General features: G+C 40.5%; 1 protein-coding gene across 3 annotated transcripts in view; it reads right to left on the bottom strand.

The window, feature by feature from the left end:
* The window catches only part of pdlim7 (PDZ and LIM domain 7), a 41,750-nt gene that overhangs the window by 12,834 nt on the left and 11,296 nt on the right, over window positions 1-17,620 (bottom strand). For 2 of the 3 annotated variants that reach the window (XM_050043269.1, XM_050043270.1), the window contains exons 3-5: window positions 16,873-17,024; window positions 8,271-8,298; window positions 7,163-7,359 (exon numbers count right to left, since the gene is read on the bottom strand). In XM_050043269.1, coding sequence (XP_049899226.1) covers window positions 7,163-7,359; window positions 8,271-8,298; window positions 16,873-17,024 — 377 coding nt within the window. Of the gene's footprint in view, window positions 1-3,898; window positions 3,916-7,162; window positions 7,360-8,270; window positions 8,299-16,872; window positions 17,025-17,620 lie in introns of all 3 variants that reach the window. The other variant, XM_050043271.1, reaches the window with a different exon arrangement.

Below are 17,620 nucleotides of genomic sequence, written 5' to 3'. Positions count from 1 at the left end.
CTGTATGTAAAGACTGCATATCTTGTATATAACTTTATATCTTTACATACAGTCAATGATTTTGACAGTGGTTTTTCAAACAAGTGACATATTGCTTAGCTGTTCGCTGACGCACGGAGCAGGTTAGGACATCTACTTTGTGAAAAACTGAAACAATCATAAGTTTGCTCGTTCACATAGCATCCACTTCGATAGAGGTGTCACACTTAGCTGGGCACAGTCACTTCCCGAAGTCTCGGCTGGTTGACTGGCAACCTCACAGTAAAGACACCAGGAAGTTAATGCACTCGGCTCAGGGTTCCAGGAACACTGGTCAGCCTTGCAGCCAATATCCCCCCAGTGGCCACTCATGGTATTGTAATGAAAAATCCCCTGTAGACCAAAAAGCATTTACCCCATAGACCACCAACACCTCAGACTGCAACAGATCCATGAAAGTTTAATATTTGTAATACTTTCCTCAAGTCAAGAAAAGCATTTTAAAAATCCACCACATCATCCCAATGTACAGTCTTTGAGCCAAGTGGGAACTTGCGGGCAGGGTCAGCAGCAGAAATAGGCTATTACTGCACCTATTCAGTGGGCTATATACCGCAAAGTAAACCTGGAAGCTACCAACTTTGGCATATGTGCCAGACGAGCAATTTCATTGGAATAGGTGCTATCTTCTATCATCTACCAAGAAATTATTATTATAAATCTATGGCTTGGCTGAGAAATAGTCAGGTCATTGGATTTTGGTCGGTTAGCAGCTTCCTGTTTCCAGTCTATGCTAAGCTCAGCTAATGGGTGCCTGGCTTATCGGCTAGACTGCAGACACGAGGATGGTATCAATCGTCCCATTTATGTCACAGCAAGACAGCAAATAAACACATTTCCCCAGTGTTGAACTATTCCTTAGAAGAAGCAGATTAAAGTCACTCTATGCAACATTCAGAGTCCTGAGCGGAGAATTAAGTCACACTACGTTTGTGTACTGTAATCCGAGCTTCTCTGTTAGCGTTGTGGTAGACGATCTGGCTGTGCATGCGTGTTAATGTCATGTGGGTCCCTGTGCATGTATTCCATTCTAGCTAATCGCCAGCGCTCTGCACTGCAGAGGTGTAACGCTAACCCCCGTGTTTCCCCCCTGGTAACAATGTTAGCTCTGTCAGCACTGTTGCCATTGTTAGTACTGTAAATAGAGTTAGCACCATTAGCTGCTAGCCAGCCCAGCTACCTCCATGTTCAGACAGTGTGCAGGCAATCACACCACAGACTGAGTCATAGATATGCTCTCAATGCCGCATACAACTCCTTAAATGTTCTAATAATACATGTAGAAATCACACCACACATGCTGGTATTTAAAGCAGCAAAATTCCAATAACATATGTAAGGGTTGATTTAAAGTTGATGTAATTTCAAATATATTTGCCAAACGGAAGCTTCCACACGTGAATGCGCAAACACTTGCAAAGGAGGAGGCCTTTACCTGGACCTCTTCATGATTTCATCATCTGGGTCCTGCACTGAGAGATCCAGGAGAGACACACATTAGCATGCCTTACTGATGAAGAAGCTGCTTTTCACAGACAAATAGATCAAACAGGTGATCATGTGCCAACCCAAACGCCTTAAGTAATGGTCTACATTAAACGGTGCTGTTCCTACACAGCCTCTGTTTAATAAATGTGTAGATCCATTTGTCAGGCTGGTTACAGTCATGACAAAATCTGCGTGACTGAAGACAGCAGCCACCTGACAGTTGAGGCCCACAGCTGAAAAATGGACAACCCTGTTATCCACCTTTCCTGTGTCGCTCACTCTGCTGTCACTCTCACCGATAGTCACTATGATCATATCACATCACAGCTCAACTCTTCAGTCACAGGCCTCCACCCACACTTCATCTTGACTACCAGAGAAGCCCCCCCCTAACCCATCACTCTGTGATGTCTCACTCTCCTGAGTATGCCAGGCCCAGTCCACGACTTACTGAAGTCGGTGCCCGTGAGCTGGGCCAGGATGCGGAAGGAGCGGGACTGGGTGGTGCCGGTGCGGGGCTGCCAGTCCTCAGTGTCCTGGATCAGCCTCTTCTTGCTGCGGTCGTTGGGGATGAAACAGGGCAGGGTCTCCATCCTGAGGCCGTGCCTGCACACACACCCAGCAGCAGCACACGGCAGGTGTGGTTAACACAATCCCATCTAGGGACTACCCACTCACACCAACCCAGCTAATCAGATGACCTTGAAAATAGAGGACATCCTGAACAGATCATGCAATACTTAATGCTCAGCATCACGGCCACGCAATAAGCGAGCTAATGGATATCCATTACCTAGATTTCTCATGGGCACACTGTAGACGCTCATAAATGGACATTACCACATTAGAGATTGTATTTATAACTGTCATTCGAATCAATGGGAGAAAATCTGCCAGACTGAAGTACCTGGCCTAGTTTGTGGACATTACTCCATATTAGCTTTTATTTTGGACAACTCAAGAAGCAGCACAAAAAAATCATTTTTAACTTATCGTTTCAACACGGTTGCAGGTCAACTACAGCATGCATCTATCAACAAACAAGGAGAGGATGAAAGATAGATGGCTACTAAAGAACTGGCATCTCTCTTTGTTTGTTCTGTAAACCTAATAAGCTGACAAACCAGCATGCACACAGCTGCCCCTTACTTGGACGCTTGGTACGCATCATCATAGAAAGTTGCTTCAACCCTGTAGGACAGACCAAAGGTTGTATGAAGTTAACAGAGGAGAGACAGCAGAAATAGGGGACGTTTATAAAATGTAAGATATTTTAAAGAGCTTTTAGACATTGCATTTCTAGTTTTATCCTGATTGCAACTTAAAACTGTCCAATACAAAGAGTGGGACGGCAGATGATCCAGTTTAACTGGTGAATTATAAGGAAATTGTTACATGGATTGTCGAAGAGCAGATAATATCGATACATTTGAATATCGCAAAATTATTTTGTGATACTATATGAATTCTCAAAGACACAGTTTTGATTTTTAATTGTTTGCTATGTTGTATTTCCTTAATTTATTTACCTAAAGAGTCCTGTGAGGATTTTTTATTTTTGTTTTTTCACTGCTATAGTTAGATGTTAAATCCTTTGTCCAGACTGCACAAAAAATAGTGCTATGTTGCTGAATGTTATGGGGACTGTGATAAATACAAATAAATATCTTGCTGTTCTGACTGCATTAATTCCAAAAGGAGTGGTGATATAAACCTGACGATCAAGATATGTTTGTTTTTAGACTTTCCTTTAATCTTTGGCTTTTTCTTGTTATTCAAATATCTATTATTTTCTAAATCACAACTGCTTACAACCGGTAAGCATATGCAAACAAGCACACATTATTATCATACTTCTATTGTACACACATGATTGTCATTGTCACATGCATATACTAATATCTACATTATTATTATTTCATTATTACTAAAATCAATGTTATCGTAGCTATTGTCATTAGTGCCTGCCCTGCATCTCTCTCTGTCTCTCCCACTCTTTTGGTGTCATTTTATCACATGGATCACTGTTAATTTATTATGTTGATCTGCTCTGTACACACAACATCTGTTGCACGTCTGTCCGTCCTGGAAGAGAGATCCCTCCTCAGTTGCTCCTCCTGAGGTTTCTACCATTTTTTCCCTTTTAAAGGGTTTTTTGGTGAGTTTTTCCTTATCTGCTGTGAGGGTTTAAGGACAGAGGGCTTCCATATGCTCTAAAGCCCTCTGAGGCAAATTGTGATTTGTGATATTGGGCTTTATAAATAATATTGAGTTGAATTAAACAAAGAAGCACAAAACAAAAAGTTGGGAACCACTATAATAAAGGATGGGAATTATTGTGACTGTTAATGAAAAAAAGAAATATACTAACTTTTCAGGAGCTTCCACCTGCAGCGTTAAAAGAAAAGAGAAAAACAGAAGTTGAGTAAAAGAATTCAGAGTTAAACAGAAAGAAACGCAGAACATGTCAATGTGCGGCAGAGGTTGTGCACAAGTGAAGATCAAAAATGCTGAAGGATGCAACAAGCATGCAAGAGGTTTCCATGAGACATGCCGTGATTGTCAACAGGGTCTGTGAGAGAAAGACGGCATTGTTTGTCTGTCAAATCACCCATTGTCACCCTGACCCAAAATGACTCGGTAGATTTGGCACAAACCTTTGTCCAACGTTCCTCTTACTCATGTGCACAAATGCTGTACAGAGTTATGTAAATGGCTACAACATTTGCCAAAAAAGAAAAGAAAAAACCTGATTCCTGAGCCATCGCAGTAAGTCTTATTTTTCTCGAGCTCTGAAACCCCGTCAACAACGATAAATGCCAGAGCGGTGACGCATCATGATGTCAGGGTAAGCTCTGCACAAACAACATCACACAAAACCTGTTTCAATACGACAGGCCTGGACATATTAGACATATACTGTTTGCATCGAACTGTTTACCGTCTGGAGAAATCCAACAATGTCTTCATCAAAAGTGGGCTGGCAGTTATAATCAGGCTCTACTCTTCTCAAAAATGGCCGGAGGAATGAGGTTCGACCATCTGCAGAGAAACTTCACAACCATGCGAGCCCTCTCGAGACTAAGCAAGTATGGCTGCTTAAATAATCCAGCACCAGGGCAGTAAAAGCTGCTGAGAACACAGCAGAATTTATGAGTGGGGCTAAATACAGCGACAGGCCACATCTCAGCGATGGCTGCAGCCAGGCCGTGCTACCACGAACATGACCCAAATTACAGGAACCACACTGGCCTATCCTTGAAGACCATTTCCAGCCATACTGCAACTTTCTGGATCATTTAAAAAATGCATTTGATCCATTTCTGGGATCCTTGTAAAGTCTGAAAGGTAATAATAAAAAAACTGAAGAATTCTAACTTTCATGCAATTATAGCAGCAAGAGTTCAGTCATGGGAGCGTTAACTTAATTTTTAATACACCGCAGGGATCATAGCAGCATTGCAACAGCTTCAAAATAGTCAGCTCTGCAACCAAGCTACTGTTTATTTCAATTATTTACCATAAAAAGCTCAGAGGCCAAATTGATCAATGAAGTTTTCAAGGAGAGAGAGTGAAGATTCACTTTTCCAACACAACAGATCGAATTTTTACTTGAGGGACAACGGGGCTCCGTCTTTGAGCTGGTTTAGCCGCTTTACCTTGGCCCATGAAATTTATTTCATTCATAAATTAAGTTCCTTCCAGGCTTTAAAAGGAAAGAGTAAACAGATGCTGTGTGATTGAGACTTCCTATCATTACTCCTGGGAGGTGGTGACAAATAACTAGCTGTATGGCCTTGTCGCTGAAGTAAATGCAGAGAGAATCAATGGTTTGAAAATAAAACTATTAAAGAAGAGGAAGTTTAAACTACTGATATTTTGAATTGGGGGTGCCGCAATATACCAGTATTGACAATAACTGAACTTTAAAAATTAGATATTGATATTATGGTAATAATACACATATCATAGCAATGTGTAAATAAGCCAGCACTTTTTAAATCAATTCCAAGTCTTTCTGTTCTTGCTATGTCTCCAAATGATTGCCTTTTTATTATCCATCAAGTGTAACTGCACTTTTTGTACACTTGTGCACAGTTATGGTGACAAACTTTCTCATCACTCGTATTTTGAGCGTAATTTATTTTCCAAAAACAGATAAAACTCACAATAAAGATAAAGATATAAGATAAATTTGACTGACAGCATTATTATTAATTTTCTATAGATATCGAAATGAGCCGTTATCGTGAACATTTCTGGCAATGACAATCTTGCAGTGAAAATCTAATACTGTGCCAGCCCTATATTTAAGCGTAATGTAAATAGAGAGATGTAATGTAATCTCTAGTGATAAAAAAGCGAGTACCATGACACACTGCTTCTAACAGCTGAGAAATACTGGACCTGAAAATCCAATCTGCCATTTCTCCACAGCACACCGCTGACTGGAGAAGCAAGATAGAAGTAATAATCACAGTCGGTCAATAACTCATCTGTTGAAATAGCAAATCAGTTTGGAGAGGTGGACTGTTTTACAAGAAATCATACATTACTCAAAGCTTAAAAAGTCTTACTTTCTGGTATTTCTCCATCTCTCTCTTACACACACAAACACAAAGTGAGGATGATGGGAATAAAACAGGGTAAGATGGGAAAAAAAATCTATTCGCACAAACATAAATCACAACGTCTACACTGGCCAAAAAAGCAAAACACCAGCTTTAAAAAACTGCGACTGATTATTGACACATCTCTCACTAATCTCTGTAAAGCTGTTTTCGTCGTCCGATAAAATCCACTGCAGAGGTCTTTCAGCTGGATGAGGAAGCCATCTTGAATTGCATACGTCAGCTAAATATCCCCTGCTAAGTGTTTGCGTTTATCTGGATGATAAAAGCCAACAAGATAATTTAGACGTGTTTCCAAAAAAAGATTTGACAGACACCTCCATCTGCACATTTCTGCAGAAATTAACATTTCTATCAACTGCACAGCTCTTTCACTTTATTCAGATATATTATGTATATTCTGTATAGTATTTTTTTTTTTTTACACTTTTATCATAATATTCTTCTACTTTATATTTATGTTTCTTGAACTGTTGCTTTTATTTTTAATTTTATTTTCTCTTACTAAGTCTCTGTTATGCAGCAAAACGCCTCAGGAAATTCCTTGAATGTGAAAACCTACTTGGCAATAACCCAGATTCTGATTTGTCTTTTCCCCCCAAATTATTCTATGGCCAGAGTCTCTCATGATGCAGTCTATAATGGCAGCTTATTACTGCTGGTGTTTTAAACAACAGCATAAGTTTACACAAAAGGCATTGTATGTTTGCCATCTTGTTTGGTACATTACTGGCAGTGGCAGACAATGGAGTAATTAAGAAGATCCCAGCAGTGAGTCAGCACACAATCCTTACGTTCATCTTCTCTGGAAGGTTTCTTAAAATCTGTGACGTGATTTTGCCAATGTTCCGAAATAAATTTGTAACACAATGCAATTTGGAAATCCCGACGGAGTTATTTTCTCTTTAGTGTAAAGCCAGAATAATGAGATGTCAGAAATACCATTAAATCCACATTAGTCACATTGTGGTTCCACAGGGAACAGTGTTTATTCATTCACCTACCCATTCTGTGGCTGCTGCATACTGGCACGGCCCTGTGAGCTCGGGGTGTTAAGTTTAGGAGAGTAGGCCACAGGTTTAATAGCAGGTCCTGAGTTGGCACTACCGCCACCTGCTGCAAATGGCCTCGCCATCTTGTTAATGGTTGAGCTGGGGGCAAAGGAGTACTTTGGCAGAACAGAAGCCGCAGCGAGCGAGTCCTACGAGGGTGTGGGAGAGGGAGACAATGCAGCACAGCGCACAACATGCAGTTAGAGATTTCTGACACACACAGTGAAAGTTCCCTCTGCTTTTGCACAATCCCTAGCTTTATATTAAGTAAGCTTCCAGTGCAGACCGGTATTTTTTTTCATTGCAAATTATTACTCCGGGCTCTGTCAAAGCCTGCAGGCTTTTCTCTGTGCACGGAAGAAGTGCTTAAGAAGTGTGAACACAGCCATTTTATTTGTGTTGGCAGTCTGCCACGGACTGGCCAAAGTAATCTGCTACTGTTGGTAAAAAGGAAAAATGCTCAAAGTGAAAAATTGTCATATTTGACTGACATGTCTCACTAATGAGATTTCTTACTGAGCATTACGTCTGGACTGCAAAAGAACACCTACCAAAATAGAACATTGACTTTGTGGAAAGTATTATGTTCCTGGTGCTTTGCTGAAAGCAGCGTGCAGCACAAAGCAGTTCGTGACACCGCTGTACTACTCACACCGTGATCAGCCGGGCAAGTAGCTCTCAAGAGGGCTGACAGTGAAACTAAATGCACCGGTATTACTCTGGCTTCAGGGATTGTGCAAGGCATCGCAAACTGAACCACAGGAAATTCCAAAAGCAATATTCACAACACTCCATCCAGCAAACAACTCATTTAGCGACTCAGTGATGCTTCGCTAATGCACAGTGCATGGACTCTGTGAGAGCTTGACAGGTGACTCGGGTGAATCAGATGAATTTAAACGCAAAGTGACAGAACACACTGTTAAGGCCAATCGTGAGCAACGATTAAAGGAAGTTTCAAATTCAATCATTGTCACTGTAGTCCAGTAGCAGACCATGCCAAAGCCTCTGAGTGTTCATACAGAGGTGAGCTCAGTGATTCAGACAAATGCAGTCTTACCTTCTGGTTTTCGCCAGCTTTGAAGGCTCTGTGAAGACAAGACAGGGGCAATTATTAGAACATATACTTACAACAAACTCACTCTCACACATTCAAGTTACAATACTGAACAGCCATTTTCAAATTTCTCAAAGTCTGCAATGTTTCTTTCACAGGAAAAGTTGTGTTTGTGTCATTCTATCAAATTTAATTATTGATTCCAGACATTAGACTTTGTGCAGCATGATGTCGACATCTCCCCAAATTAAAGATAACAATGTAAGTGGTTGTGTAATGTAATGCAAGTCTTGTTGTTGTAGCTTTGGCCATCTTTCCCATTAGTTAAGACAACATTCAGACTACAAGCTTAAGTGCTTCAACAGGAAGTTGCGGGAACTCCGCTTGAGACCGTTTTACAAGGCGTGTTGCAAACAAGCGATCAGACGGCTTTTAAACAAGCTCAGTTTAACCCATTTATCTAAACCACTCACAGATGCCTGAATGAAAGAGAATGCACCCAAACTGTCCATTATCGTGATCCAGTGCATCATAAAACTACATGAGCACATGTGCGGCTGAAGCAAGACGTAGCCTTGCAGATTCTGATGTTGGATTCAGGATTCTGACAGTCTGGTCATAACTTAGTTTTGTTTTCATATCTTAACATGTGGTTTAGATAAGGGGGTTGAACTGGACTTGTTTGCTCATACTGCTTTTGTCTGTAATGCCAAATGGACTCCACTGCAATGCTGTCTCAAGCAGAGTCCCCCTACGTTCATATTTCAACAGCTAACCTAATCAAAAGATGGGAGAAGTGATAGATATGATATAACGAATACAAGATGCATCTGGATACAGGGGTTGATATTCAATATACTGCAATATATTGCAATATTGTAAGCAAGGTGACACTTTGCAGTTTTTTCAATCTAATTTTGGAGACTGTCAGAGTATGAAAACACAATGCTATGCACAGGTTGCCCTGTTAAAAATGTAATAAGTATTTTAATTATTTTAACCACTTCACACTTGAGGTGATGTGCCTTATTATATTTGATTAGCTCCACCAGAAGAAGGCAATCCTGCATGGCAAAAAGATGCATATCTCCATATCAACTACTTATTGAAAAGAATATATTTGGATATAGATTAAAACCTCTTTGTAATCCCCTTCATTTTAATAGTAACTGTAATTTAATTACATATTTTTTCCTCAGTAACTGTAACTAAATACCATTGCATTTATGTTGTTATAAAGAGTGATTGTTTCCCTTTAATGATGCGTCATCTTCTCCGGAGGTAGAGTTATGGCTAACTCTTTAATCCAACTAATGGACTTCAGTTTCCTGGACTTTTTCCAAGAGAGTGAGATAACATTTTCCTGTATAAGTAAAAATTAAAATAAAGGGCTTGAAGGAAAAAAACTTAATAAAAAAATCTAAACCATTAAAACAAAATTGACTGTGTTTCAGAATCAATATACAGTACCACAAAACATAATATTGTGATACTCAAATGTATCAGTGTTTTCTTACCACCCTAGAAGTGATGAGAGAAAAGAACCAGGGTGTGAAATTCTGATATATTTCCCTGCTGTGGCTTTTACAAACACCAACCCCTTCTTCACATAATCTTGGACTGTCCGCAGATTCACCCACTCAACTAAAAATACTGCGAGTGTCACAGTGTAGTACCCTTCTTAACTCTAATCCCAGGATTCACATTACTGCGGTGCCTTTGCTGACTGGAGCAACACGGCAGACGGTTCATTAAAATATCTTGACACGTTAAACATGGAGGCCCTCAGCCTTACATCGCTGCTGGCTCCTTCAATAAAAAAAGAAAAATATAAACCACCACCATCCCCTGCCCAGCGTTTGCATGCTACACAAAGCTACAGCAGGGTTGAACCAGCCCTGCAGTCACCCTCATTGTCTCAGGCTACAGTCATACGCACACAAAACAATGGGCAGTGCTTCCTGCGACAATGAGAAATGAATAACGGCTCATGTCATTGCCTGCTCAGCCACTGATAGAGCAATGTTAAAGACAGGATGACAACAGGGCTGTATAGATACCGAGAGGAGAGGAGCGAGGGGAAGGCATACCGACACGTCCGTGCATGTCACACTTGTGGGAAGACAAATCAATGTGACATTCATAGCGCTTCAGCTCGCCTTAACCCACAATCAGATGAGTCACACTTAAAGGCGGGGATACACAGGGAATGTGTGTGACAGCTGCCATGTACTGTATTAATTTCAGCAAACTGGCCTTAAATGAACAAATGTGGGGATGATTAAGTCACTGTTTCGTGGAATATGTTAGTTCGCCTGGACCTGTGCTGAAACTAAATATGCACACTATGAGATCATTTCCTGCCTCATTTCACGGGTCACTTATCTTAACTGATGCATGCTTGGCTTTCAAGATGATGTGAGATAAAGTCAGAGATTTCGCCACAGGAAAAAAAAAAAAACCTCCCAAGATACCGTAATCACCACAACCACAACCGTCTGGGCCAATCACTGACAGAGAGCACTGAAATATGGACCTAGTGTGTCCCTGTAGCTGCTACGTGTCCTCCTCTCTTTGAAGCCGAGAATCTATTGCCCATATTTTTTGGATTTCCGCTCCCAAGAAAAGGCTCTGGGTACAGCCTAAACCTTCCCCATAAAAATGACACCAAATGATCATTGGTGTTGAACAAAATGAGGCACTAAACCAAACAATAGACCATATCTCATCACCGTGCAGCTGTCCTCCTCTCTTGACATAAAAGAAACCGTGGATGGCAGCCAAGATACGAATAAATAAAACTGACAATAGCTCCTCTCTGAGAAGCGTTTCGGGAAAACAATATTTGCTTGTCTTACAATATAATAACAATAGGAGAGGGCGAGATGAAGAGAGGAGACTGGGGATTCATGGGAAGGGAGTCATGGGTAAAAGGCAAAAAAAAAAACAAGAGCGGAAGAATGTGAAATGTTTACAATAGCTGGACTCCACATGGAGATGAGAAATAGAGGAGGCAAACCACAGAAAGCAGGAAAAAAGTATGGCTGATGTTAAGTAAACATGCCGGCTTATTACGGGCCTATCAAAACATTACACCACTCCCTTGGAGATAAAGGTAACACAAGAGAGCCTTGCTTTCATTAAAACAGCTTCTAAAATGCACCGCAACAATATTTTCTGCCAATAACATTCTGTTTTAAATAATATTTCACACACAAAGCCACAGTTGGATTTGGTATATAATCCCTCTTAACACATGTCACACGTCAACACCCCGTCTTCATCTTCCTTCACAGGATAAAAAAATTCTCTAACCTACAGGGAAATAACTACAGCAAACTTTTGCTGCGATGAAGTGTGTTATGGTTACACAAAGAACATATTGTGACGAGCAAATCATCTTCTGTGTGTGAAATAGCAGAAATACCAGTGTATGTTTCCATAATTCATTTTCAGGCTTTGGCAGAGCAGACGCGCCAGAAAACAGCAAGGAGGCAAGCCTCACAGAAAAATCGCATCCCGGCTTCAAAATATATTGGTGGGCTACGTCTTAACAAGGTCTCATTAATAATCAAAGACTGAGTTTGAGGTCTGAATCTCTGTTGGACAGACAGGGGGCACATCAGGCTCATGGATGAAAACTAACCAGGGGTGGGCAGTTATTCATCACAAGTTAAGAATACGTAAAAAGTAGGAGGAGTGAATACTTTTCATGCTCTTTTTTAAACTGTGCTTATACTCTTTACTTTAAGGGTTAATTCATGAGCCAGTAATCATCTTTTTACTTCACAACATTTGCCATTCATCCCTTTGTTACAACTAGTCTGCTGTAAAGGCAGGGATTGAGTGTAGGGAGAAAGCAAGGAGCACCTCAAGTTGCCAGCTACCTGAAGAAAAAGCAGCACCACCCATCTTTTAAACACAATGTGAACCCAGAACAAGAGGCAGTTTCCATTGACAGTCCCTCACCACACCTGGCCACACTTGTCATACCATAATCTAATAAGACTTACAGCCAAAACACAGTGGGCACGGATGAAACATGTCATGTAGGTGGAGCGGAGCAGGGTTTTTCACCTGCTATACCAACTTTGGGTGCGTTCTGAATCGCATACTTTTTCTTTTTACTTTATGTAGGTGCTGAAACTGCCGTTAAAACGTACGTACTGTTGCATGGAGTATGCACACAATCTGAACATACTACTTCCTCATAACGTTATGCCCTGAACTTTGACCCTCTCACTCATATATCCGTTACCATAGAGATAAAACAAAATGCTGTTCACCGAGCTCGCCAGGGATGGAGGTCAACCCACAGAGCTCTAATGTTTTTATTCTGCAATAAGTAGACGTACATAGTAGATTCTAACATATCATAATAGTAAAATAACATAGGCTATCTGTTTATATTATTGGTTATATCTATGATCATTTGATTACTTCATTTAATTAAACAATTAACATCCCTCAATTTGCTCCCATTCATTGTGTATTGGAAGCCACTGATTCACTGCGATGCAGATCAAGCTGGTGATGCAAAGAGGGAGCCTGACAATGTCTAAAATTCAAATGGTGCTCGATCGGCAGGACGGGGCGGACGCTGTGTCGTGCTGCAACCGTGTCCCATGTATTTTGGCCATAAGATGTCTGCTTCTACAAACTCTTCTTCTAACCTCTGCATGCACACTGAAGTAAGTGACACATACTGTAGGTGAAAATGTAGTTAGCTAGCTAAGGTTAGCTGTGTTCACTTCTCAGGTGTGACATTAATCTTTAATGTTACGATACGAAAGAGAGGGGTAGAGAGGAAGAGATGGTTCATATCTCAGTTTTATAGGCTTTCCTTATCTGCTTGATTAACCTACCTGCTCTACTTCATTAAAAAGTTTTATCAGCAATTTATCTTTTTTATTATTATTTGCATGAATCATTTATTAACCAGGAACTATTTTACTTTTACTTGAGTAGATTTCTCAGAGTAATTGTACCTTTACTTAAGTACAGATTTACAGTACTCTACCCACCGCTGCAACTAACCCTCCTCCGCCCCTGTGCAGAGAGCATGACGTCTTATCCCCTCACCACAAAAGCCAACAAGATTCTCGATGTCTCTTTTCTAATTCTCCTTTCCTTTTCCATCTCACTGTGGAAAACCCCACCCATGATTCTACCGCTCTCTCTCCCTCACACTCCTTTTAAGGCATTTAGTAGGTCGAAGTGTAGTGTGTGTGTGTGTGTGTGTGTGTGTGTGTGTGCGTGACCTCTTTCTGCAGAAAAAAATACATGCAACATCAGCAATGTGTCTTGATGGCTGCATGGAAAAAGGAATTGCAGCCCTTTGTTAGCAACGATAGCATTATCTTTTATAACATCTCTGCAAGATACAGTAGCTCTCATCATCGCTGGGCACAATGTGACATAACCTGCTGCAATATTTACTAACACCACATACTACACACAAGATTGCAGCAGTGGTGACATTCAACAAAGCCTTGGCATCTTCTTCCCCACCTCAATCGTCTGCATTTGATCCCTCATGTTTAATAATCTCTGTACTCTGCTCAACCTCCACCCGCCGCTCCCCTCCTCATCTCTTCATCTTCCCTCCATTACTTTCTGTCTTCTTCTCTCTTTTAGTGTTTTCTCACCTCTTTTCAAGCTATATTCTCACTAGATTAATATCTGCTTTGCTATATTTAGCGATTTAGTATTATGTCTCAATATTAAAGTCAACACCACCACTATGTGTCGTGTTCACTGTTTGTATTAGGGCTGCAACTGATGATTATTTTCATTATAGATTTATCTGTTGATTACTTTTAAATGTCACAAAATAAAGTGAAAAAGGCTATTATTATTGTTCTCACAGCCTGAGCTTATTCCTCAAATGTCTTGTTTTGCCCGAATAACAGTCCAAAAACCATTCAGATTTTTATCATGTATGACAAAGAAAAGCAACATCCTCACATGTCAGAGGCTGGAGCCGACTCACATCTGGCATTTTTCCATAAAAAAAAAAAAACGACTGATCAATCATATCAACTATTCACAGCAGCTGTGTTTTATGAAATTTTAACTTCCTGTCTCCAAATTTCATGTTGCGAAACCAATAAACCCATTTTAAAAAGGGAACACACAAACCGGTAAGCCCACTGGCTTTAGTGATGTGAGCAGACACATCTATATTGTATGAAAATGAGAGGAGTGAGGCGTAATATCCACAATGATCTCCACATCTGAAAGTATTATTTTTATGTCCTGACTGTTTTCTTGTTGAAAGCCATAGAAATGACCCGCGACTGTTCTGACGCTCAACAAACTAAGCGGACAAAGACGATTTGTCAGAACTTACATGTAACAGCTGAGTCTCTTGGCAGGCAACAACAAAATGAACTAGATGTGAAAATAGCCGTCATACAGCCGGGATCACAACCTCTTTATTTTTGATTTTGGGATACTTAGAAGTGGTCCCATGACGCCAGCGAGGCTCGTCTTTATTACTGAACAAGTCAGTACCTTCTCATTTCTGAGGGCTCTAGACTCTTGGGTGGTTACGTTCCATCTTTTTTTTGGAGGGGAGAGAAATCTCTTTTTCTAATAATTAAGCTCCTGATGAAACATTTGGCTTGTACTCTACAGAGAGACTTTATCAGTCAGGAATTTCTGGCAGGAGTTGTGTGAGCAGGTATGAGAGCTGCGTGTTTGTGGGTTATCCAGTGCTAATTAAAATAATTGAAGCTAAATTAAGAAAAAAAAAAGATTTTCCCTGGCTGATATGTAACAACAAAGTGTTTTAATTTGAAGAAAGAGTTTCACTAATTTCATTATAAAGCTGAGACATAATTTTAAATATCCGTGGCTCCTCTGAAAACGCTTTATTTCAGCCAAACAAAGGCCAGCGTATCCACCTGACGGTACTTGGCATGCATATCTGCTGCTGAGTGCAGACTGCTAACCCTGGCTCTTGCTTCATTTGAATGATGAGGACAGATATTACTGTAACACTGAGACGGAAAGAATTCAGAGAGCATGTACCTCCAATACTGCACAATCCTCTTTTCACTTTAATAAATGATTCGGAGCTAGAGGAGCTTTTTCATAGTCCTAAGAACCGCCCTTTTAGTTGTGTCCGCAATGTAAGAACTAGAAACTCATAGTTCCTAGGACATCTTTTTGAGGGACTTTTCTAGCTCCTTATTCAGAATAGGTATTCTTCCGGCCCAAGAGGACCCATGAGCAACGTAAGTGTACATTGACTGGTTGAACACAGACAATGTTGCCATGGCAATCGTCATTTTTTAAAAACCTGTTAGCCATTGAAACCACAGACAACGCAAAACACAAACAGCAGCTCGTAACGTACCCGACAGTGAAGTCCAGGATTAACTGAGCATATATGCGACAGTGGAACTGCAACACGAATTTGACTTGTCAAAGCTAAAGTGAGGCAGCTATACCAACCGCCAGCTGGCTTACAGTACGTCTCTTCTATTGGCAGTGGGAATGCAAACCAAAAAAGCCCTTAAAAGGTTTGCACTTCTTGCGGGAGCTTCTCAGAACTGTTTGGTCTGAAAACGCCTACTGATTAATGATAATGCTGAATTTTGGAAAATACCTAACTCCTGGTACCACAGACCTTGTACAAAAAAGTATGTCAAATTCATGACCACTAAGTTATCGCCACTTAAACAAGGTATCTTTGCCTGTTCGTTACCTATGACCAAATTTGCTTCATATTTTGCAGGATTGCTTTGGGTTGATATGAGCACCTGTCTTATGACTGTGGTTGTGACTGCAGAATGCATTCATTAAATCTGGCAATTTATTTTAACTTGGCAATGCCAGCGATACCTTGGCAAACATTTGTAGGAAAACAGCATGGGATAAACATCAAAACCTAAATATGGATCACCTAAATATGCTGTGCACAGTAACAATTTTGTGGAGATTGGGTACAATTTGTGAAAGGAGTAATGAAAAAGCAGTGTGGGTGGAATTGGGCACACCTTTATGCAAAGATACAGGTTGGACCAAGAATCCAGGGAAACTCAGGATTAATGAGCAAAAGCATAACATGCTTTACAAGTGACCATATGGTCGTGCTATCTGTACCAAAACCAGGGTAGTTCTTTTTTTGGCTGATGAACTAACTTTTCATCAAAATCCACTGAAATCTGTTCAGCAGGTTTTCAAATATCCTACTGACTACTACAGGATTGAGAACTTAACCTCCACGGCAGAAATAATTACTTTATTTGTCCTGATTAGCTTCTACTGTGACTTATGAGTAAAATTAAATTCAAGTCCAGGTCTAAACTTAAGGGAAATGAAATAATGGCATGTGTATGTGTGTGTGTGTGTGTGTGTGTGTGTGTGTGTGTGTGTGTGTGTGTGTGTGTGTATAACTTTAATACAAAGTGCTTTGCAACCATCTGTCATACTGAGTCAAATTTCAAGGACATAGGGGCATTTTTATCTCTCCACAGAATAAAAAGGAGGATATGCGTTTTGTGGTGATTTATGCTGCTGTGTTTGACCGAGATAAAGTGCAGAGCGGGGCCATCATGTAGTGTTTTGTTGCATCATGCGTCGCCAGATGACTTACTTGCTGAGGGTGAGGGTGAGGGAGTCTGTTGCTGCTCTGATCTTGTTTTGTGCCTCCACATGGGTCATCTCCTCTGCATTGGTGTCACTGATGGACACCACCCAGTCTCCCACCCCGACGCCGGCCTGAGCTGCCTTTCCGCCCGGGGTCAGCTGGAATAAAGAAAACACGGGAACAAAAACCAGACAGACGTTAGAGATACATGAGGAGGAGGAGGAGGAGGAGATGAGGAGATGACAGCTATGTGGATGAAAACGTGTCCTAACAGAAGCGCTGTGGAAAGAATGCACATAAAAATCACACAGCTACTGATCTTTTAAGTGGACAAATATCTAAATATTAAGAACTTGACAACAGACACTTTAATTTAATGCTTTTAAAAACCTTGTTAGGATCATTTTTAACCAGATTTAAGTAAAAAAAAATGCACTGTTGTATTTCAGTTTTAGTCTGGCTCCTGTTTACACTATTTAAACATGAAATTATGAAGACCGGGAGTTAACTCACTGATTACACAGTTTTGGTGATTCCTATCCTGCATCATCAGGACCCACGTGATGAAATAAAATTCCAGTGACTGACAAAAGTTTATGCAGCACGTAAATGCTTCTGGTCTGCATATTTATGGTCTTTAGTGTCACAAAGATCTCATAAGGAAATAAACGATTCTAAGCCTTTTTAATGATATAAGATTGCAGATTGATCACATGTTATGAATAAAGACTTACAGGTAGTGATAGTACAAAAA

This window comes from Epinephelus moara, chromosome 4 (assembly GCF_006386435.1).
Source record: "Epinephelus moara isolate mb chromosome 4, YSFRI_EMoa_1.0, whole genome shotgun sequence".
In the NCBI taxonomy this organism is placed as follows: domain Eukaryota; kingdom Metazoa; phylum Chordata; class Actinopteri; order Perciformes; family Serranidae; genus Epinephelus; species Epinephelus moara.
This window is presented reverse-complemented; position numbering and strand designations above follow the sequence as displayed.